The sequence below is a fragment of the Gallinula chloropus genome (genome assembly GCF_964237585.1).
Source record: "Gallinula chloropus genome assembly, chromosome: 2".
In the NCBI taxonomy this organism is placed as follows: Eukaryota; Metazoa; Chordata; class Aves; order Gruiformes; family Rallidae; genus Gallinula; species Gallinula chloropus.
Window position 1 is genome coordinate 92,047,258 of NC_140086.1, and position 27,857 is coordinate 92,075,114.

The window sequence follows — 27,857 nt, forward strand, 5'->3', positions numbered from 1 at the left end:
CAAACTCTCTGTGCAGCCTTAGGAGAAAAAAAAGACTTAATACATCAACTGTCACAAATAAGAGTGATCAGAGGAGATGGGATAAAAACCAGCAACGTGGACGGTAGAAAATCCAGAATGAAAAGTACAGCTGTCTCATGTGAGCATGTAATATCATTATTCATAAAAGTGGGTTGGTGTTAGACAAAAATTATCTCTACTTTCCCTTTCACTGGAATTAAAATAAAAAAAAAAAAGAAAAACCTTTTGCTCAAAATTTTACATTCAGGCTTACATCACAGTGGGTTTTGATGTCTCTGATGCAATAGAAGTTTGAGTGATGGAAAATTTGAAAATGGACTTATTTTAATTTCTCTTGCCCTGTGACAGCCCAGAATTAGAATTCATTCCTAAACTGTTAAAGGCACATCAGTTTTTACTATTTGATAAACACTGGTAGTTAAGATTGGGTTTTTTTAGTTATTACATAATTTTTTTTTCTTTTTTTTAATTTATTTTTAATTTACAGCATTAACTTAACATAGTATGTGCTGGTTCACCGTTCATTACATCTTTCTGAAAGGATAGGGATGTTTAAAACATAAAAACATGACTAAAAGAACTAACTACCTTTTTCTCCAAGCACTAAAATCCTGATTTTTTTCTCCAGTGTGAGCTTTACAAAGTACAGTGAGGGTAGATGGGAATCTTCACTGAGGTGGTCCTATATGTCTCCAAGAGTATTCTAGAGATACTAGCCACAGGTTAATGAGATGTGTTGCCATCCTCCAAAGATCACAGAATCATAGAATGGTTTGGGGTTGAAGGGACCTCAAAGACCACCTAGCTCCAACACCCTGCCATGGGCAAGTACACCCTCTGCTAGACCAGGTTTCCTATCCAGCCTGGCCTTGGACACTGCCAGGGAGGGGAAGCCACAGCTTCTCTGGAAAGCCTGTGCCAGGGCCTCACCACCCTTACAGGGAAGAGTTTCTTACTAATCTACTAAATCTCTCTCAGTTTAAAGCTATTACACCTTGTCCTGACACTGCATGCTCTTTTAGAGCCCCTCTCCATCTTTCCTGTAGGGCCTCTTTAGGTACTGGAAGGCTGCTGTAAGGCCTCCCCTTACACAGCACTCCAGGTGGGGCCTCCAATGGGAGTGGATAGAGGGGGAGAGTCACCTCCTTTGACCTGCCGGTCATGCTCCTTTTGATGCCACCTAGGATACAGTTGGCTTTCTGGGCTGCAAGCGCAAAAAAAAGGCACAAAGACGATTACCCATGCAGGAATTTGCATCAATTTCAATTACAGCAATTTATGTAAATGTCTGTGCAAACAAGGCCTTAGGTTGTAAACTTGTAATCTCCACGCAGTTTATAAGCATGTGCCGTGCAGGCTTAAATCACAGAAGTCTTCCAATGTGAGTAACATGTTCTAGAGGCTGAGCTTGACATGGACATGGAGAACTGTTCAGGTTTATGCTTAATAGGATGCCTGACTGCGAGGGCCACTGGAGTAATGATGTAAGCTGGCTAGAAAGCTACTGAAGTTACCAACCAACCATTCTGCTGCTGCAGGTTGACAGGTGTAATGGGGACAGACACAAAATGGTTAAAGACACTTTACAATTAATTATTTTTTAATGACTTCCCCTGATAATTTTTTTGTAAAAATAAGAGCCTTATAGCAGAGCAACCAGAATGCACTTTTTGGTGTCTGCTGCTGTATTAGTGGGGTAAAATAATATATAGCTGTTCTGTCAGTCAGCAACCCCCACTTTAACAGAGCTTAATGGTACTGAAATTTATACACAGGGCTCACACCTCATACTGCACAGAATTCAGCTGACAAAAATTCAGCCTGCAGAAACCACCATGCCAAACGCCTGGAAGTTAAAGCTGCAGTTCTGGGTTCCCAATACATGTGTGTGCCTTTTGGTTTTGCAAATTTTGGCATTGCCAGGTTCCAGATCACCAAACCCGCAGGTGCTTTGCTGGGGAGTCCGGAAGGGAAGATGGTTCTTTCCGACATAAAAGACAACTCACATCTTGGAGTCAGGTCCTGTGCATTCCTGCCTTGTATCCCTTCATCCAATATTTGAAAAGAATGATGCAAAGGAAAAGTTAATAATGACACCTTACAGGCCTAAAAAGGCTGTGAAAGGAGTTGGTTGCAGGCTTACTGCCAGAGGCCTGGGATTTAGCCTTCCTTTCCACAGGAATCTCGTTCCACTCAGGAGACACGATACCGGGTAGGCTGGTGGAAGCCTTTTGCCTACGGGCCAGGGCTTGATTTCTTTAAAAGCCAGCCTGCCACTTCAGGTCGCACCTCACCAGCAAGAGCTGCAAAAGGCCTAGTTTTTGTAGCTTTAGAAAAAGTGTCAATAACCATTTCCTTGAAGAGTAGACTGGTCCCTCCTACACTCTGTGCTGTGGCACTCCTCACAAGCAGTTTTACTTCTTTTTTTTTTCCTCTGCCGAGCTTTCCGGATGGAGCCTATCCAGAGATTTTATTTTTCTCTGCAAGTGCTGTTTGCCAGGCAGCTCTGAGCTGGCACCGGCTTTAAAGTGAAACTCCCTAGAAGCCGAACAGAAAGACTCCCCTCCATCACTTGCTGAGCCTCCCGCATCCCTCACCCTCCACGGCAGGGAAAGCGGCCATAGGAAAGGACCATAGGTGCAGTGCCACATACACCACTCCTGCGCTCTGTGAACTACCCGTACCTGCCGATGCCCGAACCTCCCCTTTGCACCCCGACGCGGTGCTTGGACCTCCGGTTCCTAAGCTGATGCCCCGGGTCTTGTTAAATTTCAGGTTTCACCAGCTGGATGGCTGACTGACCCCGGCGGGGACCCAAACCGCAAGCAGGACGGAAGTTTTCTGAGGAAACAACGCGCCCCAGAAGCTGACTTCTGCCCGCGGCGCAGCGGCCGCTGTACCTGGTGAGGCGCCGGGCTGGGAGGAGAAGGATGCACAGACACTTGCACTGCCGAGAGGAGAGCCCAGATGAATTCCTAAAGCCAGCAGCCGGCAGCGCGTTACCGCCACCGGCCGCCGCTGGCGGCTCCGGATGCGCTCCAGCCCCGAGCGCACGCCGCGGCCGGGGACAGCCGCCGGCTGTCGGGGGACACGCACGCCCGGCCGGGAGCACGGGCCGCCGGCCGGCCAGGCCCGCCCGGGAGAGCCCCGCGGGCGCGGCCGGCGGGAGGGCGCGGGGCGCCGCGTGGCACCTGGCCGTACTCTTCGCCCCCCCCCACCCCCCCCCCTCCTCCTCCTCCTCCTCCTCCTCGCCTGCCCGGGGCATCCCGCTGCTGCGCTGCCGGCGGCGGGGGCCGGTACGCGGCGGGCCGGGCGGAGAAGGGAAGGGGGTGGGGGGGAAGTCGTGCTCGCTCCTCTCCTTAGAGGCGCCCCTCCCCGCGACAGGGCCAAGATAGAGATGCTATTTGCAACAGGCTGCTGCCGCCGCGGTAGCGCGTCCCCGGGAGAGGAGCCGGAGCGACACGTGATGTGTCTCCTTATCAGGGTGCGCGGGGCAGCGCGGGGGCGGGCAGGGGGCGGGGGCGCCCGCGGAGCGCGGCGCGGCGGGGTCCCTAACCGTGCCCATCTCTCCCCTCCAGGGAGGCGCGGAGGACGGGAAGTTAGCGCGGAGTTGATGAACTTTGCACATCCACAGAAACGCCATTTTGATTCCTTTTTCCGGAACAAGTTTGCGGCTCCCTCCCGTGCGCGCTCCCCCCGGCGCGCCCCCGCGCCCCCCCCCAGCGGCCCATCCTCCCGGCATGTCGCGGCGCAAGCAGCCCAGCCCCAGCAAAGTCCGGCGTAAGTACCGCGGGGCTGCCCGGCCGCCGCGCTCCCTCACAAAGGGCAGGAGCGTGCCTTAACTCCGCAGGGATCTCTCTCTCTCTCTCTCTCTTTTTTTTTTCTTCTTCTTCTTTTTCTTAAGGGTGGGGGAAAAAAAAAGAAAAATAAACTTTTGGGAGGGGGGGCAGGCGCAGGGGTGAGGACGTTGCGGCTGGTCGCGCGACTTGGTAAGAAAATTAAATGGTTGTTAGGAGGGGGGGAAAAAGTTTCCTTTAAAAAAAAAAAAAGAGGAGGAAAAAAGTTTGGCTGGCAGCGGTGGAGATGATGATGAGTTCGTGCAGCCTCCCTCTTCCCTTCCCCCGCTCCTCCCTCTCTTCTCCTCCCTCCGCGGCTCCTGGGGTTTTTTTTTTTTTTTTTTGGTTTGTTTTTTTTTTTTTTCCCCTTCCCTGTTGCAGACTTTCTACCAACCAGCGGCACCAGCCGCGGCGTTTTGCCTTCAGGACCTGATGCTCATCCATATTAAACCGTCTGAGCTCAGGAATCCGGCCAGATCATCCCCCCCCTCCTCCTGCTGCAAAGTTTATTTTTAACCAGCCACCGCCACAATTTGGATGGGGCTGCGAGGAAGCAACATCTTCTAGTCCGGCTCGTCCCCGTCTCCCGAGCCCGCAGCCGTTTGCCTTTTAACTTTTCCTTCGGGCTTATTTTTCCTGACGGCGGTGGCGGTGGGTCCCGCGGCGGCCCCTGCCCGCTTTTCCCGGACGGGAGGGCCGCGCCGGAGCTGGGAAGTTGGGATGAAGGCGCCCTTTCGCAGGTAGAGCCGGCTTGCGCCGCGCATCTCTCCGCTGACTTTCCGCTCCCCCTCCGCCCCCCACCCCCATCCCCATCCCCCCCGGCGTGGCCGGCTGGCCGTGTCTGCCCTTCCTTGGTACCGGGTACCGCTTTCCTCTAACCCCCCTCCTCTTTTTTATTTTATTTTTGCCCCTTTCCTCTTTCTTCTCTTCTCCACTCTTCCCTCCCCCCCCCCCCCCCCCCCCCCCCCCGCGGTAGGGACGTGCGTGTCCTTTCCCCTCTCGGCCTGCGCGGCGGTAGGGGGGGAGCCAGGGACGGGGGGAGCGGACGGGGGGGGGGGGCACAGCCCCCCGTGGGTCTTCCCCGTCCCGCTGCCTTTGTGCGGTGCCAGGGACACATCCCTGCGCGACGGAGCCAGCGGCGGTCAGGGACGCACGGGCGGCGTCACCACTACAGGAAGGAGCTGGGCAGCATCCGAGCCGGGGGGGTTGGTAGTGGGTCCGGCCCGGGGCCGCCCTAGCCCGCTTCATCCCCCCCCCATCATGGCGGGGACGTGGGGGCGGGGGTGGGGGTGGTGGTGGTAGTGTAGGACCCCCCCCGCAGCAACGGTGTTTGGGGTGAAAACAAAGTTTTCTGCCGCCCCCCCGCCGCCAGCGCCGCGGTGCCCGGTGCGGATGGGAGCCAGCCGCGACCCGTCTCTCAGGCGACTGCGCTCCCCATCGCCGTTGCTACGGGCTGGGACGCCCCCCCCGGGGGCTCCGCGGGGGCCGCGGTGAGGATGCGAGGCAGATCCGCCCGCCCACTTAATAATGCACGGGCAGGGCTCTCTCCCCCTCCCCATCCGCCGACGGTGCGGGGGGCGCGGGCCGGGCGCGGCTGTTGTTGGGCAGAACCGAGCCGGTCCGGCGGAACCGAGCCGGTCCGGGCAGAGCCGGGCCGGGCCGGGCCGGGCGGCGGGGAGCGCGGCGTGCCGAGATGCTGCGACTTTTTTTTTTTCTCAGCAGAGGAGGGAGGGCGGTGGATTGAACTTTGTCATGTCGCAGATAAGTTTCCTCTGCCTTCTTCTCCCTGCACTTCTCCCCTCGCCTCCCCTCCGCACGCACGCTTGCTTTTTTCTTTATCATCTTTTTTCTTTTTTCGCCCCCCCGTTTTCTTCGTTTTTCTCTTTTTTCAAATTTTTTTTTTTTTTTTTTTTTCCCCCCCGTTTCACCCCTCGGCTGCGATATCTTCGCCCGCTCGGCATCCTCGCCGGGTTATGCCGGGAGGACGAGAGCGCTCCTCCTGGCTCAGCACATTTCCCTGCCCGAGCCAGCTGCGCAGCCCGCGGAGGCCCGGGCGCCTCCGTGCCCGGCCGCCCTCCCACGGTCGCTCCGGGGTGTCCGGCCCGGAGCTGATGCTCTGGTCCTGCACGCCCAGGAGCCAGCATCTTGCCCGGGTGCTACTGAACTCACTTCTGGAGGGAAGTGGTGGGGGGGGGAACCAAGCATCCTGTTTTAATCCTGACTCCCTCTTTGCCTGTCTGTTGTTGTAGATGAGATGAAGTGTGGTTACAGATTTGAGAAAGTAGTTAAGCGCCCAGTTAAGTGTGATCTGGGGGCACTGGTCTAGGAGAGACAACAAATGCAGCTGATGTTGTTGCATAGCATTCCAACACCCATCCCTGTGCCTTGGAAAAAGAAATTTGTGTATTATCATCAGGAGCAGTTGCTAAATGGCGCTGTCTTGTCACCCCTCCAGCCCAGGGTAGACAGCTCTTAACGATGGCTGAAGTTTTTTCGTCGAGGTCGGCCGTTTTGACACAAGCACCGAGTTTTGTTACCACAGTTCCTGTTTTCCACAGGGTCAGCGTGTGTGAAAGGGATGCTGTGAGTCAGGGTCAGGCCAGCCATATTTGTTTTAGGTTTTAATTTTCTCTTTGAAGACTTAAGGGTATATAGTCTTTTCTCGGTGTGCCTGCATAATGCCGATTAGCCTTAACGGGAGTTGGCTACATCCAGGGAAGAATAGGCCCTTTTGTTTGTTAGAAACCCAGAAACAGCATGAATCCATCATCCAATCAATCAGAGTACCAGGGCTCTCCCTCACCTGCCGGCAAGGACATGTACAGCCTCCTCTCTTGCTACAGGGCAGCTGTGCTCGGCCAGTGTGGCCTCTTTTGCTCCCTCACCTTCCTCTTCCTGGCAGCCGTATTTGGAACTGAATTCTGATTGTGTAGCTGGAGAAACACACACCATCCTTCAAGTACCATCGAATAAACTTCTGCTCTAATTCCACATGCAGCTTCTAGTTGCCGAACTGTTGTTTGTCCATCAATGGTGACTATGTAGCTACTCTTACACATTTCTTTTAATAACTAACAGCCTTAAATATATATTTAAGTATTTGGCTTGCTGTTAAAACAGAATATTTTGGGTGTTTGCTGGCTGTTTTTCTGGGTTTTTTGTTTGTTTGTTTTTCACTGGACCTGGGTGTTGGAAGCTTTATTTGCTTGCAGTTTTCAGTGTAGTGAAACATCTTATTCAGACTCTGCTCGCCCAGGTTGTGTGCCCGTTCTTAACTCTACAGTATTCAGCGACCCTCTGACCAAATGGCTTTTCTTTTTGATTCTGAGGGTCAGGAGATCCTTGAAGTTTCAAAAATGGGAAAGCTGAATGTCTTCATTTTCTGTTACTAGTACCTATAATCTCCTTTGGTACCAAAGACAAGTGCAGTGTTTCCCGAGGTGCACGACCATTGACTTCTGTACTGCTTTTCTCGATCCTTGTGGATTTTATCACTTTGTCCATGTTGAAGTCACGCCACAGTCGTAACAGCAGCTTGACTTTAGCCTGTGAAAGTTTCTTCTTAAGCAGAAGTAGTTTGGATTGCTATCAGTTGGATTTCTCATTTAAATAAAAACTGTTCATGTACTTACACTGTATAGATTAAAAACATATAGATAAATCCCTTTGGTTGTGTTCATTATCCCTTGTAAAAGTAGGTGGCGCTTAGAAGGTCATAGGATAAGTGTTGCTAAGCAGCTAAACAGAAGGATGCTAAAATTAACCTGGGTGTTTTTGTAAGGGATTCACTTTTTAAATTGCAATAAATTTTTTATTGACTTAAAATATGTTTTTTGATAGTAAAGCATCTGAAAAAAAATCCTGAGATGCATGCATAAATCTTTCCAGGGAACTGTGTAGAATGTTCAAGTTATCTACATACAGGAGTTATGCTACACTCCCCCAGTGTGCCTAAATTTTACCAGCATTGGGCCCTGGGTTTGTGCCCTTTGCAAACGTCCTTCCAGAGTTAACTGTTGCTCCAAGAGCATCTGATGTGTGTTGGATAGCAGCCTGTTGTCTTGGGAAAAAAGAAACTGCGGAGGTTCCCCAGGAACAGGCAGAAAACAAGTAAATCCTGTTAGTCTGAAATCTCTGCATGTGCAGAAAAAGCCCCTTTTAACTTTTTGATGAATGATGCCTAAGTTTGGAAATGTGTGTTCTAGGTGTACACTCTTAAAACATGTGAAATCATGTCTGCTTTCAGCACAGCAAAGGTTGTTTTAAAATGAGTGTGCTGTTGGACCTTGTTACTGGACCAGTTTGAGAGGGCTGCCTTGGTGACGCATGTGGCTGCTGCTTCTTTCTTGGGAGGAAACTGCCTGTAGAGGAAGATGTTCCTGCAGCTTTTGGTTCTGAAGATAGTGAGAATGCCTGTTGCTCAATGCCTTTTTCATTCTGAATTCAAGCAAGATGGTCAGTCATGGGATTACAGCTTTAAAATACGCTTTTTGGAAGTGTATTCTGCAGCTTGGAAAGGGGCCAGGAACTGCTTCATCGTCTTTTGAGTACAGCTCCATCGTGGATGGAGTGCTCAGGTACCATGCAGCTTTGCTGGGAAATGTCTTGAGGAGCAGATGTAAACTTTGGGGGTGAGAAGGAATTGCCCTCTGAGTCCATGCAGTGCCTTGTTTCTTATTTTTGGGTGGGAGATCTGACTTGCCAAGTTGTTGCTCAGCAGTTAAAGCAGATTTTCTTTAGGGACACGTATGAGGAATCTTCTGTGTGGTTTTTGGTTTTGTGTTTTTGGGGTTTTATTGTTTGTTTGGGTTTTTTGTTGTTTTGGTTTTTAATATCCTACATAAACCAGCAACTATGGGAGCTGCACCCGCCCCCCCCCCCCCCCCCCCCCAGCATTCAGAAACATCTTTATAGGCAGTGATTTCAAAGGCAGGACCTGGGTACCTTTGGAAGTGCCACTCTGGTGATGGACTGAAAAGTCAGCTATTTGTGTGGAACCAGGAAGGGCTTAAAACTTACAGCACTTTTTGCCAGGCCAGGTTTGGTTATCAGCATTTGATTACAAATGAAAGTAGGTGAGGTTGGCTGAGGTGGGAAGTGCTGGCTCTGTTCTGGGGTACTTCTGAACAGGAATTTCAGGAGCATTGACTCTTTGTTCTTCTTTGGTGCAAGAAATCTGATGATGGCTTATCTTTGATGTCTGCCAGTCATGATGTTTTTCCCACTTGAAGGTGTTCCCTCCACCCCACCCTACCCCTCTGTTTTGAATACCAACATTTGAGGGCCAGTAACTTACAAGTGCGTGAGCTTTCAAGGCAGTGATACCAGAGCATCTCGCCCCCCATCCCTCAGCATTTTACTGAGAGCAGGGTCACAAAACTTGCTCAGAGCTCAGGCTAATAACGCTTTATTATGAAACACTAAAAGTACAAATAATTGCCAGCTGGGGCATACGCTGTGGACACACGTTGGTTGGCTTGTTCGTGTTGTGCTTGAAGGGGGTCAGAGCAAGGAAAAGGGCCTGGACAAAAGGGAGAGGAGGCAGTGGGATGCTTGGCTCATGGCTGTGCCGGTTTTAAACCTCTTAGAGCAGCCTCCTGCAGCTCGAAAGGAGTTGTCCTGGTGTAACCGAACAGTGCCTGGACCTGCGCTTCCTTCAGAAACATCACAGGCTTCCTGGTCTGTTCTGCGCTTTCTTTTTTTTCTAATTTTCTTTTTTTTTTTTCCTTTTAGTAGTGGCATTTCAGCTTTCAGGTTGGCCAGCCCAGCAATCAATAAAGGTGGTTGCCTTTGAATAGGTGCTTTACACAAAAGAAGTCGTGGATGGGTGGAGACTTGTTTATTCAGAGTGATTCAACTAAGTGAGGGTGAGAGAATCTGAATACCTCTTTAAAGATGTAGAGAAAGGCAGCTGTTTTAACAACAGGATTCACCTGCAGAGTCCCAGCCGTATGCAGAGGTGCTGCAGCAAGGGAAAAGAAAAGCTGTCAGAATACCCCACGGGCGTTGTTAGACTCCCAAACTAAAATAGGTATTCCGAGGAGCATTAGAGAAGGAGACCTTTCAGGTCTTGATTACCTCTCCCTACCCTTTGCCCATCTTCCCATAGAAGTACCTGGAATGCAACTTTCAAATTCCACCGTGTTACTGCTCCTAACTTTCCTAAGCAAAAATGTTTTGTGTTTAATCTTATTTAATTCTTTACTGATTTTATCTCAGTATTTTGAGAGATGCTTTTCCTTTTGAATAAGACACTTCCTTATCCTGGCTTGCGAAGTTTATTTGAAGATCCATTTCCATGAGGGATGTTACTTGTGTACAGCCCTCAAAAAGTGGGGGAGAGCTGCTTGCATGCAGTGGGCAAGTGACTTCCCAGTGTAATTTCTGCCAGCTTTGAAAAAATTATTTTGGACTTTTAAGTCACTGTAGGTAAAAAGCAGCTTAAGCATCTTTGATATTTTCTGTGCTGATGTGCCCGAATGACTTGCTAATTTGGTTCTAAAACCATAAATGTGTTTTGTGGTTAGTAGTGGAAGTGTCAGCCTCTGATACATGTAAGACTTCTCTGCTCCTCATATCCTGGTGGATGTTTTAGCAGGTGGTAGCATGTGCTTTCTTGAACCAACACAAACGTGCTCGTAGGTGTTTTAGGAACGAGTGGCCTGCATCATCTGTCCTTTGAAAACAGAGGAGGATCAGCCATTGACAAACCTTTTCTTCTTTAGTTAATTTAGGTATGTGCTTCTCTGAGGATGAGAGAAGCAAAATGTTCACACTGCAATGTAGCTGGCCTTTGCTTTTTTTGTGTGTGATTGGCTGGCTTTAACTTGGGCCCCTGTTAGTCCCGTTTCGTACAGCAGGTGATGTCAGTGTTCAGGTGTATTGGTACCTGGGAGTGCTTTGCTCACAGCACTTGCATCACAGCAGTAAATTCCATTCCCGTGCTTAGGCTGCACTCCTTTACACTGCTAACGTTACAGCTTGGGCAGGGGAGAATGCTCTGGATTCTGAACCAACAAGCAGCAGTACTTCCTTGTATTCCCTATAGGGAGCAATATCACTTAATTTGGGCCACTCACAGCTTTGGGTAGGGGAAATAACCTAGTTAAAGTTCCTCTTCTTGTTACACAAAATGCATTTTCTTCATTAAATTCATTATGTCCCGTTGCTGTTAGTGTTTTGAGAGTGATTCTCCATTTGTGTGTGTGTTCTTTTTCTGTCAGTGCAGTTGCCTGTTTATCAAGGACAACAGGTGGCTGTGGCGTGTTCTGCATATGCTTCCTTGCTTCATCCCCTCCTTCTCCCCAGAAGCCTGGAGGTATCCTGAATCCCTGTTTGCTTGGATAACTTGTAGTGCAGCTCAGGAGTTCTGCTGTCTGTACTTCCTGATGCTTTTGGGTGGAAGGCAGGAGAACTGTTGGAGGAGCTTTGCTTTTTAAGTGAGACACTGAAGGATACACTGAAGTGGAAGTGCATGCCATAGAAGCCAGTTGTGGAAGAGATGTGGCTGTGTTACTAAGGGCTTCCATTTGTGAAGTTTGACTGTTGTTTTCCAGGGGAAGATATATGAGTGCAGTGACAAGTGCTTCTCTGCAGAGATGTAACTTATGCCTTGTATTTTGTTGATTTGGAGGGTATGCTTCCTTTGCTGTATTTCTCTAACAGCTGCAGGTATAATTTGCTCTTCTTCCTTATCAGATGGTCCAACCAGGTGTCAGTACATGTCCAGGTAATGTTCAAGACTGTGGTCCTTGGCAGTTTCTGGAGTGAGTCTTGGAGCAACTTCCAGCCTTTACAGCAGATAGGTGGCTTTTCTGCTTGGTAAGATTTCCTGTCAGTTTTTGACCTGTGAGGAGCCTGACTCCATGTTGCAAAAGGTTGAAGTGAAACGTATCACAGTGCTTCTGTTTCCCTGATGTAAACTTGGTTTATTGTTGGAGAGCATGCTTTTCTTTGAATAGCGAAGATTTTATCTTCATATCAGTGCTACCTACACTTTGTGGGGTAAATCTTCTCCATCCCTCCTTTTTGGGAAATGTCAGCATCTTTTTGCAAGTGGCCACCACATTCCACCTAACCAGAGGGTGAATTTCTAGGGGTGGGTGAAATGATCCGTACCTCAGAGCTGATGCTGGTTACCTTGGGAGGAAGCTGTGCAGATTATAAACTCTGCAGGAAGGAACTGATGGATTCTGTAAACTCTGCAGCTCCACTAACTGCAGCTCAAGCAGTTCCCAATCTCTACTTGCAAAGCTTTTGGAACTTGTAAGCTCTTTAAATCTAGTGACTGAGGATTTTCCACAGTTCTCTTTTTCCCCTTGAGAAAGAAAAAAAAAAAAGGTAAGATTACTGATTTTAAATGCTCAAAAGTCAGCAAACAAAAGTTAAGGTGTTCATGGAACAGTTAAGTGGGCCAAGCTGAAGGCAGATCGTGCCCCGTTACGGTTGCTGTTCTGTGTTCAGTAAATCAATAGATGTGTAAGTAGTATGTAGAAAGTGGAAAACGTGGCTTCCTTTCAATCAACAGCAAAATTCCTTCAGGCTTCACTGGACTAAGATTTTATATGGGGTATATGCAGCTGAGAGCTCTTGAGCATTCAGAGCATGGAAGATGCCAGGAAACTTTAAAAACCAGGCCCTAATAGTGTCTTTGTATTTTACTGGTGCTAGAAATTCCTACAGGTGTAGTTACAAGTCAGTGCATCTCTTTTAGGTGCTTGTTTGAAAAACAGCGAACTGAATTGGTGATGTAATAGCCTAGTTTGAACCAAGTTATCTTCCATTCTGGTTTTGGGCATCACTGAAACAGCGTGGCCATTACTGCATCCCTTTTCTAAATCCTAGAGACCGGGCTTTTAACTTCACTGCGTGTGTTTGCTCTGGTGAGTGGGAGGAGGACTTGTCCTTCCCAGGCCTGTCCTTCCCTGCAGGAAAATGTAGAGAATTCTCCCTGAGGATGGATCTGGGGCAGAGATGGCCCCTGCATGTTTGGGGCCAGAGTTTTTATTTACACCATTGTGTAACTCTTAATCTCCATAGGGAAAGATGTGGGTTAGTAGATTTGCAATGCCACAGACTTGCATGTGGCTGTGGTCTGCCTGGTAGCCATCTACGTATGCTAGTATTGCATAGTACTGATGCCTGCCTGGGGTCGTCCTGGAGTATTGGGTGACCCTGTGCAGAAGGATCTGCTGTTGCCTGACTTTTGCCCTCATGCATTGGCAGCCTCTCTTGTGCCTGCACTGCCTGCACCGTCTGACTTGCAGTAAATGTTTCCGTTTCTGTGCTCACTGTCTTTTCAAAACGATTGCTAAAAAGTATTTGGGCCAAAAATAATTTACACTGGGCAAGAAGATGCCAGCAGCGTGTGCAAGTTGCACATTGTGGTTAATGTCCCAGCTAGGGATTCAGGTGGAGCTGCACAACCCAGTAGCACGGATGTGGATTAGGAAAATCCAGACTGCTGATTTAAAAATTTCCACCATTTCTTGGTGATGGATGTTTATAAGAGCTGCCTAGTCCAAAGGCCCAAGAAATGAGCTGCTGGTGGTCTTTGTTTAATTCCCAGTATACAGATGCCAAGTGTTATGCTTTGATTTCCTAAACTGTAAACTCTTCGGGGCAGGGATCAGCATTCAATTACCGAGTTTTGAAAAGCCACCTAACACATTGTGGAACTGACCTGCTCGGCACTACCTCAGTATAAATGTTTAATTATAACTATCTTCTTACCCCATAGTGGAGCCTTTCCAGATACCAAGGTTGAGGCATGCTGGGAACCTGCACTGCTGCTGCTGGGGTGTCTGCATATAAACAGAGCCACGGCTGCAAGGCAGAATTTGGGCAGCTCTCATAAACGCTTAGTTTGCACACGAGGGACAAAGATTCTTTTTTTCCTTAGGCAGCAGTCCTGGTGTGAGTATATATCTGTGTTCTGCGCCTGGTGGTTTGGTTTAGAAGCAAAACCACTCCTAGCTTTGCTACACAGAATCATCACAGTCAAATCGTGTCCTTTTCTCTCCCTTTTGCTTTAAGTCTGTATGTAAAAGCCACAAACGTGAAGGTTTTGAAACAGAAATTGGAATAAGAAGCTGGGAATAGAAGGATATCAGCCCCAAAGTACATCACCTTCCCAAGACTAAAATGAAGTGCATTTGCTGGCTCTTGCTGTTCACAGAGTAATCTAATTCTCTTGCCTTGAGTGACTTGAGTTGTAGCTTTAAACTGAATTCTTAAATCATCTCAAGAGTGATGTATGTATCATTTGTTATGTTTATACAACATGAAAGCATATGGAGTAATGGAAACATCTAGAAATAAGACCTCCAGAGAAGTCTTCCATTTTAATCAGGTTACTTACTTGGATTAAACCAACCCAAATTTAAAACATGTGGGCTCATGTACTAAAACTAGTTGCATTTCCAGCACTCCAGGGGTCCGCCTGGGAGTTCATCGGTGCGTTGTCTTAGTCTGTCCCAGCCAGTTTTGCAGGAGCAGTTTGGTGTTACTAAGGTTGGAATAAGCTGATGTCAGATTTTTGTCCGCAGTGCATAGCAAGTAGAGGTCAAACACTTGTACAGCCGGTGATACTATGACTTGTGAAGAATGTACGCAGCAGGTCGCTTTTCAAAACATCTTTTGAAAAGCAGCCTGTGAGAGCAGTGCCATGTAGAAGAGACATGCATCTTCCTCTGGCATCAGCAAATGGATGCATCCTATCACATTGGACTGCTGAGCATGTTTAGTCATGTTACTGTAATAAGCTCTGGGAACAGGAATGGGTTCTGCCCTGCTGCGCTTCAGGAAGATTTGAATGAATTTGACTGGTTTGTTCCAGGGAAACTCCTGTTTGTATCTCCTGCTTTTGTGCTGGCTACAGAGAAGGAAGGAGTTGGGTCTTTTTCTTGGCTGAAGAGGGGCTGCTCAGAAGTTCAGGATTGCTAACGTTGCTGTACTCGAAGTATTATTCCATAGAAGAGGTAAAATTAAAAAAATCCCAAGTGACTCCTAGAATCCTTAGTGTTCTGGTGCTGATGGGGCACAGATCTCCTTGGTTTTGAGACGACTCTTTGCCCAGATAAGCTGAGTATCAGGGAGCCTTCTCTTGATTCCAGCTGTAGCCTTCAGGCATCCCTGTTTCTCCCAGCCCGATGAATCATCCTGCAACATACGTAGATGTAAATTTTAAACGTGCTGTGATGGAGGTTACCGTATTTATCCTTTTCATTTTGTCTCAGCACAGCTTACTTAGCCTCATGGCTCTCAGGGTATTTTTAAAGTTTGCCTGTGCGTGTGTGTGTGCGTGTTGGAGGCAAGTCTAGATCACACCAAGCACTGATCCTGCAGACGCTTTAAACACAGGTATAATTCTACTTAAGTAGTTTGTTCCCTTTAAGTCAAATACTGGCATGGGTGAAGTTAGGGGAAGTGTTTCAGGACTGGGGCCGGCGTTTAACTTTCAGAAAAAGTATTCCTGACACAAGCCAGAATCTTTAACCCGTGTGAGCTGCAGCTCCAAACTCCCCTCGCTGACTTCAGTTCTGACCTACTTGAGAAAGTGTTGCTCAGCTGGAGGAAGCGGCACAGGTCCTGCAGCCTGGGAAGAGCTGGTTTTGAAAAGAGATGGGAAGAAGTGTTGCGGTGCACCCGAACTCCTGCAATATAGAGAGTCTGCAAGAGTTAAACGAAAGCACTCAGGCGGCTCATGTGCTCTCTGTGTGTGCATAGTTTCCTAATCTTGACATGGGGTCTGAGCTGCAGGCTCCCAGGGCTTACGTGAAGTTGGCTTGGCTGTCACCTTTTCTCTCCCGGGATCTGGCTGCGGCTCAGCACGGGGATGTTCCCCACCGCTGGCTGCGTTCAGCCAGCCGCCTAAAACCTGCCCCCATGAGGCTGGCGGGGCCGAAAGGTGCCCCTGGCACGCCCTGCCTGCCCTGGCACTGTATCCTGTCCTTGTGGGGAGCAGTAGAGGGAAGAAAAAGTGTCGCGGTCGCCACTTCCTTGCATCTTAAAGATGTCTTGCACCCACCTTGCACCCCTAGGTTGGTCTGGGTGAGCTTTCTGCTGCTCTGCTATCATCGCTTGGCTGGAGAACAGCTGTCTCCAAGGATGGGTCTGCTTTAAAACAGGGGAACAGCTGTACAGAGCAGCGTGGGGCCTGCAGGCCGGTCTCTGATGCTGGCGGGCTGGCCCTGCACATGAGGAGAGGAAGGACAGAGCATGTGTTTTTCTCCTTTAGGTGACAAAGTCCTAAGGGCAACTTGAGCCTTGCCTGTCCGGGAAGAAGAAGTACAGTTCCTTGAATCCAGAGCACACTGTCAAAAAATCGCTGAGCGTTTCTGACCAGAGGTTGGAAATGAAAGCGGCCACCTCTTTTTTTTTTTTGTTTTTTTTTCATTTTTGGGGGTGTTTTTTGTTGTTGTTGTTGTTTCCCTGAGGTTCCCTAGGAAAGGCTGCCAGTGGTCACCTCACCCCACCCTGCAGACGTGTGGGCGGGAGTGGGGGTAGCCTGCAGGAGGGAACATCACCAAAAAGGCAGAGCGACTTGGCTCTTGGCCACGCACAGGAGCAGGAACAGCTGCCTGGATGGCCCCCGGAGCCTCACTGATGTCAGCATAACCAGCGCTCCTTAAAACGCAGCACTGTGTGTGGGGGGCGAAGGGGAGCAGGGCTGGGAGCAGGTTTAGGGGGTAAGCAGTACATAAAACAACCTCTGCGATTTAAATTTTTTTTTTTCTTTTTTTCTTTCTTACCCCCCTTCTGCTTTCTACAGGAATGGAAGGTTTTGGGTGAGTGAGTGAGAGTTACGAGAAATTCATAACAGTAGAACTGAGGTACTGATAGCAAGGAGCAGAAATATGCATTGTAACATTCGTATGTGTCTGCGGTGTGTCTGTTTGTTTGGTTATTTTATCTTGTAAGAGAAGTCTGGCTAGGAACTTTTCAGTGCAGTGGGATAAATCTGTCAGTCCCGATCCCTTCTCCCTCCCCGATGTTGTCTCTGAGAACCTGTCACAGTGTGACAGATCATACTGTCAAACAGCATACTGTGTTTGAAAAGTATCTGGCTTGCCGTATGAAGTACGGCAGGATGTGGCATCCTGCAGGGAGCATGTTATGTGTGCTTGCTTGGCCCTCTGCGCTTGCTTGAGCAGAGGAAGGGAATGCACATCAGAAGAACACAGTTGTTCGCAGCTCCCTTCCACTCCCCTGTGTTGTTCCAGAGAGGTGGCACTTCCCGTTAACCCATGAGGTGTAGTGAAGCTGTTTTTCCTTGTATCTGTACACCAGGGCGGTGGGGCTGCCTGACCTTTGTGACATGGGATGCACAGTGCAAAATTATCCCTATGATAGGTACTGAACTGAGTGAATTAGAGTTCCTCTCGTGTCTGAGATGCTTTCTTCCAATTTAGTACCTAATACAGTAGTTTCAGAAAGTCGCAAGAGAATCTGACATGTAGCTGAAAGTGCTGAGGGAAGAGGATACTAGCTTTTCCAGAACTGTGCAGCTCAATCACAGAACGAGGTTGGACTGGACATGAAACTGGATTCCAGGGTGACGTGGTGATTGCAGCCTCCACTGGCTTTGCTTCTTCCCACAGCTGGGGAGTTGATTTTCCCAGTAGGCCTGTGCCAGCACAGTCCTGCTGCTAAGTCTTGCGGTGTTACCCCAGCGCAGAAGTCGTGCTTGAGTTGCTTGCTAGTGGTACACGCTGCCCAGATCTAGGCGACAGGGGTAAGCCAGCCTATCTGGGCCTGTGTGAAGCTGAATTAGCAAAATTGTGTCTCCTTCAAGGCCAGTGTAATAATAAGTTGCAGAAATTCTGTCTTGAAAAACAAACAGCGTAACATTGGCTTTGGGGAAGAGTGCGTTGGGCTCTTTTATAAGGCTCACGCTTTTTGTTAACTCAGGTTAACTTCATGAGTCAGATTAATGTTTCCCACATCATTCCGTAATTCTTGTAGTAATTAGCAAAAATGATGGAGGGTCACAGCAGTTGTATGGGACCGAGTGAGCATCTGTTCACGTTCTTTTCAATCGGGACAGTGGCGTGAAGAATTTATTTACTGAAGGTCACAGAGGGAGACAGTAGCAGAGGCAGAAAAGAACCCGAATGCTCTAATTCCAGTCCTGCATCTTCACCATTAGATCACGCCTCCTGCGTAGGCATATGAATCCACATAAAAACCTTGGTTTGCAAACAGACGACAATTCAAATAATACCAGCATTGTAAAATATGGCTAGGCTAATATATCTGCTCTGACTTTGATCTCGAGTGCCTGGTGGAACACCTGTAAGTATTTACATTTTAACATGAGCTTTTGTGCCCGTGAAAGCAGACAGTTTGACAGCAATGACCTCTCGCACAAAAGCCTGAATAAGTGATGAACTTCCAACAAATCCATGACCTGAACTCTGCTGGATGCGTATTGAAGGCGACAAGTTAATATGGCCTGTGGCAGTACCAGCAAGAGGCCTGGCTCTGCGCTGGACTTTCCTGCTGGAGGTGGTCCACAAACGGGCCTCTAACCACCGTCCCTGCCCAAAGGCCTGGAAGTAAGTGTGCCTGAGGTGAGGGCCTCAGGCAAACGTTTGTTGTGGAAAGGACTTCAGTTTTTACGAGGTTTCTGTCCTCCTGCTGTGCCCTGTCCCTGGGTGAAAGGCTTGGTTCATGTCACAGAGAAGGCAAAGTGTGGCTACATCTCTTCCCTCCCAAGCAGTGCACTTCAGAGTTCCTTGTGCTTAAGCTGAATTAACTGGTAGTTTAAAACTTCAATTATGGGCAGCTCTGGAGTTGGACACGTTTCTGCTGCAAGTGTGGTAACCTCTGGCTGTCAGACAGGGAAGACAGCTGTGGTATGGTAACCTTTGAAATCACCCTGACCTGAATCACACAGAAGCTGCGGCTCCAGCGACATTTCTTTGGGACTGCCCTGTCCTGGAATGAGCAGTTCCTGGTACCTGCTTCTCCAGTGAGGCTTGGGTTTGGAGCAGGGAATGTCTCCTCAGGCTGACAGAAGTGCCTCTGGATCTGTGGCAGAAGGATTTTTAGTCCTGTGGAGTAAGTCACACTGCACTTTTTTGCTTGCAGAACCAAAAACTAGAGTCCTACTTGCATCTAATACAGAGTCAGACCAAAAGCGGATCTAGCCCAGGATGCTGATCGATGTGGATTTATCAAAACAGAATATGGAAGAATGGCACCAATTAATGATTCTTTCCTTTTATAATCTACCAGCAACAGACAGCTCCTGGAATCTCTTGAGCCAAAGGGATGTTATACAGGTTCAGTATTAGTTTCAACAGTCTACTTTCCTAAGGTAGTCCAGTAGCTTTTTGAACCAGTATGGACACTCAGCATCTTGTGGCAGGGAGTTCTGCAGTTTAACTACATGCCTGATTGAGGGGAGGTGAGAAAACCTTCTAAACCTGTTTTAGATGCTTCCACTTGGTACCATTTAGCACTTGTACTATGAGAGTAATCATTCACTACTGACTTGCTTCATGCCTTTCAGGATTTTGTGGACCTCTGCTGTATCACTTCTGTGGCCTTCCTCACAGGTTGGAGTCCTGATCTGAGTATTAGCTATTATGCAGAAGCTGGTCCATGCTTTTGATTATGTTGTTCACCAAACACTTGTTAAAGCTGTAGTTTGCCTTGTTAACATCTATCACAGGCACATGCCAGAAGTGCTTTATTTGCCTACATATTTATTGCTGTAAGACATATACTTGGACAGGCTTAAAGATTTCCAGGTGCTGCCAGGATTCTCCTCTTCAGCAGCTTTTTTTGGGAAACTTTCTCAGTGTTGGCAGGTTACAGGCACAAGAATCTGATCGGTGAGGGTGTTTGCAGGTCTTGGCTCAGTTGCTTCCATCCCAGTTGCTTGAGAACTGCGCATTTAAACAGTTCTTTTCTCTCTCTGCCTTCCTTCCCAAATACACTACCAGATTCTAACAGCAGCGTCCCTGTATCCCTCCATTTAATATTTCCCCCTGGCCTCCCTGGGTGGCAGCCTGAAGCACTCCCTGCCTATCTAAAACCTTAGCGTGTGCAACTTATCCAAAGACAAGGGACATTTGTCCTTGCTAACTCTGGGGGTATTTCTTCAATCTCCACCCAAACCAAATGATAGAGCACACAAAAACATGTGCCCACTTTCCTCATCCAAATGCTAGACTGCTTATATGGGATAATAACTTGGATTCTCCCATCTGTTTGGTCTCAGCATGTATCAGAGGTATTGTTTTCAACTTCTTGAAGTAAAATACTTATTGGTGTAAATCCATTATGTTCCTTTTGGGTTGGGTTTTTTTTTTGGTAGTCTGCCAGCCCATTTCACCACCTGTAGGGCTGCTCTATGTTGCTGGACTTGGAGATCTTAATTTTCACAGTCAGAAGAATTCTACTTCGGTACCAACCACGCCACTAGTGTTTACTTATGTTAGATTGCTCCCAGGGTGCCTTACAAATCAGTGCCTTCAATGCTACTGAAATGCAGCTGCTTCTGAAGTGGAGAGTGAGAGAGAGGTTTAGATCAGGTCATGCTAACCCCTTTCTTTCTCTGTGTAAAGTGCTACACATTCTTCAGTACTGACATAGCCTAAAAAGGAACCTTGGCTTTTGAAGCCCTACCTTAACCTGCCTACCAAGTGATGCATGCTACTTTATTTGTGTGTAGCTGGTGAAAAACTTTACTCCAGCTTGCCAGAACTGGGAACTTGCTTGCCAGTAATAGGAAGGGTGACGCTAGAGATTTCAAGCCTTTTGGTAAAGCTTTTCACAGTGAGAACTCAGCTTTATCTAGGTTACTTACTCCCTTTCCTAAGCCTCTCGATGTATTGATGAAATATAGTGGTTTTAGGAGAAACAAGCCCCGTTCATCGTGTAGTACTGATTTATATAGATAATCTTTCAATGGTGTACAAAACCATTCTGAGAAGTTGTTCAGCATCCACTGCTGCATTCCGTGGGCTCTGTGAATTGGGTAGTGCTTGGAAGTAGTTGGTGTGTCTGTTGGGAGCAGTGAGGCAGGGGCTGTGCTTTTAAACTATCAAGTTGTGGTTGTAGTTCTGACTGTTGAATCGGGAACTTGTATTGCTCTGGTGCAACTCTACGCGTTTCATATCCCAAACTTAAATTTAGTACCCCAAAGGCTGCACGAGGACCAAGGAACCAAGCCCTAGTGTGGCATATGCTTTGCAGGTGTTTCTGCTCTTGGGTGTTGGATCAGGAAAACCTAAAAGCTGACATGAAGTCATGGTGTGTGTGTATAAGCAGTAGGACACATTTATGTTGCTTTAATTAGAAGTAATTTCTTTGCTGCCTTTTTTCTTAGGTTACATATCATAAATATTAAAGGCATTAAATATCTTAAAGGTACAACCTGAAGCACTAGGCCAATAAGCTGATACAGACTTGGATGAAACAGGAGGCATCGCTTGCTAGGAAGGATCCTGGAATCCACGTAGCAATGTGGCTGGGTTGATTAATTCCTGCACACAGAGCCTAATCCAAGCTCGGCTCTGTGGGTGGGGGGTCATTAACAGAGTCTGTTGTATCTGTGCTTTTATATAGGATCTGCATCTGCTCTCTTGTTGGGCTTGGGATCTTTACCGGCTTGGTGCTGCAATGGTGAAAAACCAGCACAGCTGTTTTTTAAGGGCCTTATTTGCAGATTCATTTTTAACTTGTATATTCTCAACTGCATTCTGGCTTCCAGCTTTGTTGAAGGTAAGAGTGAGCATTTACTCCATGGCTACTATCAGTTCATGGGTATCTTTGTACCATGATGCCAGGAACTGTAGTGAAAGAGAAGCAGGGTTATGTTATGTCACTTGCTCCCAACAACCCTTTTGCTTTTCCCACTTGCCCCTTTCTTTCAGGTAGATTGTGGTGTTTGCCTGCAAAGGTTGTATTTTATTTAAGGCTTCTCTTGCTCCCCACTTCAAGGCAAGTATTCTTCCAGGTATGTGACTACAAACAATGCAAAGGGAAAAATCTCAATGGAGATCTGTGGGTGATGTTTGTTATCTCTTTGAAGCTGCCTTTCTCTTAATAGTCTTTTGATATTTAGGTATTTCCTCACAGCACAGCTTTCACCTTTCTGGTGTGTCTTTGCCTGAATACCTAAAAAAGTTCGTAATGATGTTGAATTAGTGACTTCAGAATGGTTCCCTTGGCAACCTAAATGTGCGTTTGACATCACAGGATGAAGAAGCGGTTTATAATCCACAGCAAAACCAGCCTAAGGAGGAGGACTTGGTTTTGTTTTTCATAAGTTGTTTACCCCCTCACCTCTAGCAGTTCATTCATGTTGCACTGTATGTAACTCATCTCCTCTTCAGAGATGCTGATACAAGGGTTTGTGGGGTTTCTCTGTAGGCCTTATCTCCAACATGATCTAGGTATCCAGTCCTTTTGATTTTTCTCTTTCGGCAGTCACACCTCACCAACTTTTGCTTTGGTCACTAAAGGAGAAGCAAACTGTAGGCTTTCTCTGACATGGGAATGAGCAGCTGGAAGAAGGGGAAGAGTTGTTCTGGAGAGGTGTTGACCCTCAGCACAATCTGTGCAAAAACAACATTTTAGTTGCATCAAGAGGCTTGAGAGTGTCAGCTGTGAAGGTAGCCTCATCTTCCCACCTTACCACACATTCCCTGTCAGCTCTCTTGATGTAAATCTCTTCATTGCATTAGCTGTGCAGAAATTCTGTTGCTTGTATAAATCGTGTCTCCTTTAGCTGTACTTTCTGCTTCCAAATTAATTTCCATCTTAAGAGAGTATCTTTCTTAATTACGCTTGATATTGTGTAAGGAGATCGTGTTTCATCATGTAAGACTGTGGTCCAGGTTTTGTTCTGGCTGAACTGGTACAAATCTGGTGCAACTTTTGTCGGTGCGGCGTCCTTTGTGGGAGAAGTCGGTTTGTGTGGCCAGGAGCAGAGTATCAGTCACTGCATAGAGATACCAGCTTAAAGAAAAACAGCAGTGAAGACTGATGTAGCTTTTATTAGGATGCTCAGACTTGTGTTATAAAATACAGAACTAAAGCTATGCCAAAGGCCAAGCAAGTGCAATGACTGCAACAGCGAGCCCGTTTCACAGGAAGTTGTCGTCTTGCAAATGCACACAGGCTGTAAAGGGGCTTTAGAGCATCTGCTCACTGGATACAGGCTCTATCGGTGGTCGTCACCAGTTACAATAGGCCGTTTGTTTTTAGATCTCTGAAGTTATTTTTTATAACTGTTTGGGGGAGTAGCATGTAAAACAGGGCAGCATGTAGAAATCTAAAACTTCAGCCAAGAGACACCTCCTTTTTGTGTCTACGTGTTGCAGCTGTCTATCTCTTGGCAGCAGGCAGCCTGTGTAGAATGTGAGGTTTTAGCACTTCAGTGGAAGAGTGAATTAAGGAGTTCTGAACTTAAAACAGTCTTCTTTTCTAGGGAATGTTCGGTCTTTGCCACTGCGTAGTTACTTGGAGACTATTTGTAGATTTTAGTTTTTTTCCTCTTAGTAACTATGTACGTGGTATGAGAAACCTAAACAGGTCGTTAATTCTTTAATTATCTCAGTTATTCTACAGTTTAGTAATCAGATGAATTGGAGTCAGTTGTATGGATGCCTGGCTGGAAGGAAACACAAAAAAGAGGACATGAATCTTTTTATGGGGAGGAGAGGAGGAAAGGGCAGATTTAGGTTTTTTTTTTTCTCAGTGAAATAGACTTCTATATAAGCAAATAAATAAGAAGAAATGTTTTAGGGATGTCAGCATAGCGTTTTGGTTTGGGATGTGTTTCTGTGCATCATAGCACCTAGGGCACAGTCACACCTTTTAATCTCTCTGTGTTACACCTGCAAAGGCAGAGGATTTTGCGAAATGAGCCAGTGTAGCAGCTTCCCTCCAACAACTCGACACTATGAGTATTTGCATTTTGGAGTCAGTAGATACGGCACTGTGCAAGCAAACTGACAGGGGAAAGGTGTAGTAACACGCTGTGTGTAAAACCTATCTAAAAAGAAATACCTCATGTATCCAGCTACATGGGTGATGTCAGAGCAGAGGGTGAAAACTGCATCCTCCTCGGTGCTTTGAGTTGGGAGGATGACCCCTCATCTCCCCCTTGCCTTTCACCCAGGCTTTGCATTATCCCAGCCTGGCCTGGGGTACAGTTTGCCTTTCAGCCCAGGCTGTGGTTGTTGCAGCCTCACTAGGCAGGGGGAGAAGGCCCGGGAGAAGGCCGCCGCGGTGGTACTGCTGCCGTGCTGGCAAGGGCTGGGCTTCCCTGACTTAAAAAGGTAGGATGGCAGTTGTTCTGCTTTTGCGTGCATGGATGAAACCTGACTTTTTGCCCCACAGAAAATGTTAAACCTTTCCCAAGCACGTCTAAGCATTTTAGCATGCAGAGGCCGTGTGGTGCTTCAGAGGGCTTTGGCTTTTTCTCTCTCTTTTTTTTATCTGTTCGTAACTTTTGCGTGGCCCTTAAGCCCCAGCTCTTGAGGAGGGTGGTATTAAAAAGGAGTGGAAATCATCCCGGGGAGAGGAAAAAGGACAAGCTAACCTTGGCACCTGGGGCCTGGCTATTATGTTGTACTTCCTCTGCGGGGCGGCGCAGGGCCGGCCGGAGTGATGTTCTCACAGCAAATGGAGGAAGTTGCTCTAGCAAAAGCAGGGCTTCTGGATCTCCTCTCGCCTGGGGGATGGGGCAGGGTGGTGAAAGAGGGTTACACAAAGCACTTGGCAGCGGAGGGGGGCGGGGGGGGGAGCAGAAAAATCAGTAAAAAGAACCAACCCAGACCCTTCAGATGTGTGCAGAACTCGAGAAACTTTATGGACAGCTGAGTACTTCATGGAGGCCGGGAAGGGTTGGGGAAGAGAGGTTGTTTCCCTGGTGGCTGCTGGCAGTGGGGAAGGTACCACGGGAAGGAGCCGGGGAAGGATGGAGGGGAGCGGCCGCTCCTCTCCCTGGTTGCTGACTAAACAGTTATGTCAGCTGGCAGTCGGCGCGGCCTGGGGATTTGCGATATAGCTCCTGGAGGGTGGGGGTGGCTGCGCGGGGGGAAGGGAGGGAAAGGGCTGGCCCTGCTGCAGCAACTGCTGCCTCTCCGGGCAGGGAGGCCTGGCCACGGGTGGGCTGAGCTGCGGTGTGACCCCGGGAAGTTTTTGCGGTGATGCCAGAGCAAAGGGGATGTGCACGCATCCGCCAGCCTTGTTTGTGTACACGTCGGTCGTGGTGCCTTGAAAAGCAGCCGCAGCCCTCTGGAAGGCTGCGCCGTGCGGGAGAGCCTTCCCGTCTGGCTGCTACCTTTGCCTTCCTGACTTGCCGAGCCTGGGCCCTTCAGAGCGCGTGCCTTTGCCAAAAAAAGCCTGTTGCTGAGGCATGAGGAGCGTGCTCCCATCCGAACCTGGTGCTGCTTGCAGATGCTCGGGGAGAGGTCAGCGCTATGGGACAGAGCCGCGTTGTTTGTCCTTCTGCCAGGCCCTGGCTGGAGTCACAGTGACGGTGCGAAGTGCAGAGGCAGCCACAGTGGCAGCAAGGCTTGGCCAACGTGTTGCCTGATGGTCTGCCACAGGTAGAGACTTCCCCATCTAAGCACAGCCCGCCGCTGTTAGAAAGTAGACAGTAAATTCTGGCTGCTGTTCAAGTTTAATGTTTCCTTTCTTGGCCTTGAAGGCAGATGGAGCCCAGGGTAGCCCTTACACAGAGCAGGAGGTATTTATAATGATTCTTTCAGGTCGGTAATGTTCAAATGCTATTTTTCTGTTCTTCTTGTTTTGTTTTCCATAAATCGTGTGCTGTAAAGTTGGAACAGCCTTGGAACAGCTGCAGCTTTTCAGCCATGTGCTTCCCTCCCCTCCACCCCCCATTAGGAGTAAGTGAAGGATGGGTTGCATGTGAATCACCTCTACACCTATTTCACTTCTCCTGTCCCAGCAGTGAAAGACGGAGAAGGACCCTGTCCTGACAGGCAAAAAGGGTGTGTGTCTCAATTGTTTGAGGTCAATTGAGTTAGCTGAACACAATTAAAGGAGAAAAAAAAAAAAAAGCTCTCTTGATGCTCTTTAAGGTACAGTCTGCCGTGTCCGAAGCCATGTTTGTGGCTGTGTGAGGCCAGTTAATATGTTAACCTGCATCTTAATGAACATTCAGATAGATTTTCAGTAATGTTAATCTGACTCAACAGAGCTACCGTGGTGGTAGTCGTGAGTGAACCTGTCTGGCGCACATGGACAAGCTTGCTGGAGGCTTTAGTTAGCAGGACAGCACCAGTCAGTGTTTCTAATGCTCTAATTAAGATGATTGGCCTTTTTTTTTTTTTTTTCCCAAAGGTGAGTGAAGGCTGTAGAAAAATGTTTATATTGTGATGTGGAAATCTGCAGATCTCGCCCAGGACTTGCTTTGTTGTACCTCTGTGCAGCTCTCATCACCCCAGTGCAGTTCTCAGCTGGGCGTGTTGTGCTGGCACTCCTTCACAGCACACCTGGATGCTGTGGTTATGCACAAGGCAAAGGGTAGCGTGATTTCATAGGGCCTCTGCCGAGCGGCCTCACAGATGAGCTGGGCAGCTGGGCTGCTCTCAGTTCGTTCTCCATGATGCAGGAGTCTGCGAGCCAGTGCGGGGAGGTTATAAAGCACTTGAGTATCCAAGCGGTGCCTTGAGTCTCCCTTTTGCTTTAAATGTTACACCTGCAGCCAGCCACAAGAGTGAATGCCTTGTGAGAGGGTATTAAAATTGATTAAAAACCTATATCCCTAAACATCTAGCTTTCTCCCCCCCCCTCCCCCCTCCCATGCCTGTTGTAGGTAAAAAGGCTCATTTGGTGGTGGGTTCTTTATTTTATAAAGTCATAGACAGCCCCCAGGAACTTGCTGTTAAGCCAGGTGTCTGTACATCATGCTGGTTTTAAAGCAGGCAGATTGATGGTGGCTCTGCGAAAATGGGATTATTTTGAAAGGAGAGGGGGTGCATAACTGCTCCAGTGCTTAGGCATAGGGACTGAAATGCTGAATAACCACCGTTCTGGTGAACTTTGCAAGGAACGTTTCTGGAAATGCCTCTTGATGCGCTGGGTACAAAGCACTACAAGCGGGGGTAAACAGTTCTTTAAAATATTTTGGCACACTGGAAGAACTTGGGTGAGTGCTACTTGGAAGCTGAGCACTTGACTTTTGGTGGATAAGATCAGTTTAAATAGGTGCGTTTTTCTTCCTTCTGTGTGTATGAGAGAGGGGAACGGGAGGGCAAGCAAAAAAATCAGAGGAAAAGACCTCCTTGCTGACTTGGGAGACTTGTTTGACCTTCGGAGCCCCGTGCACTTGTCTGTGGTTTCCAGCCAAAGGCTCTCACTTTGAGAGTGCCTTGCTTCTCGTGCCGAACTATTTTTTGACTCACTGAATGAATGCAATATGTTAACACTCCTGTAAGTCCCAGAATTGCTTGGCTGCCCCTTGCCCTGCCTGCCTTGCCTGGCTGAAAAGGTACCATTGTTTGTTCTGCAAACAGTGGGTGATGGCTGTTTCCAAGGTGACTATGGTGCTGTTGCTGCCCTCTAGTACAAAAAAAAAAAAAAAAGAAAAAAAAATGGCATTAAACACCTGAGAGCATCCCACTGTCACCAGAGACGGTGGGAGGGACAAGAAAGATGGGTTTTAGAGCTCTCTGGGCTGGTTATTAGAATAAAGGAGGAGAAAATGCCAGTAAAGCTAAGAAGGGGTGATACAACTATTTAGTTTATGCTACAAAAACATTCTTCCTAATAGTGCCCAGGTACAGCTATCGAAACAGGTTATTATTTCTAAGGATGTGTCTCTAATGAGAAGAAATGACAGTGAAGTTAAGGTTTCTCAATCATACCGATCAACTGCTGGCTGTAGTTGGAGTTCACAGTAGTAATATTCTGCATTTTCACTTCACTGAAGAGGATGTTTTGAACACGGCTCAAGCAAGCGTGTGTGGACCCGGAAAGCTGGAAGAGAGCACTTTTTCAGATTGATTT

At 47.9% G+C, this 27,857-nt stretch overlaps 1 protein-coding gene across 1 annotated transcript in view; it reads left to right on the plus strand.

Moving 5' to 3' along the window:
• Positions 1 to 3,761: 3,761 nt before the first annotated feature.
• Positions 3,762 to 27,857, plus strand: part of RREB1 (ras responsive element binding protein 1) — a gene marked incomplete at its 5' end in the record, with an annotated part of 121,531 nt that continues 97,435 nt past the window's right edge. The window contains one exon of the mRNA XM_084279841.1: positions 3,762 to 3,801. Coding sequence (XP_084135967.1) covers positions 3,762 to 3,801 — 40 coding nt within the window. The remainder of the gene's footprint in view (positions 3,802 to 27,857) is intronic.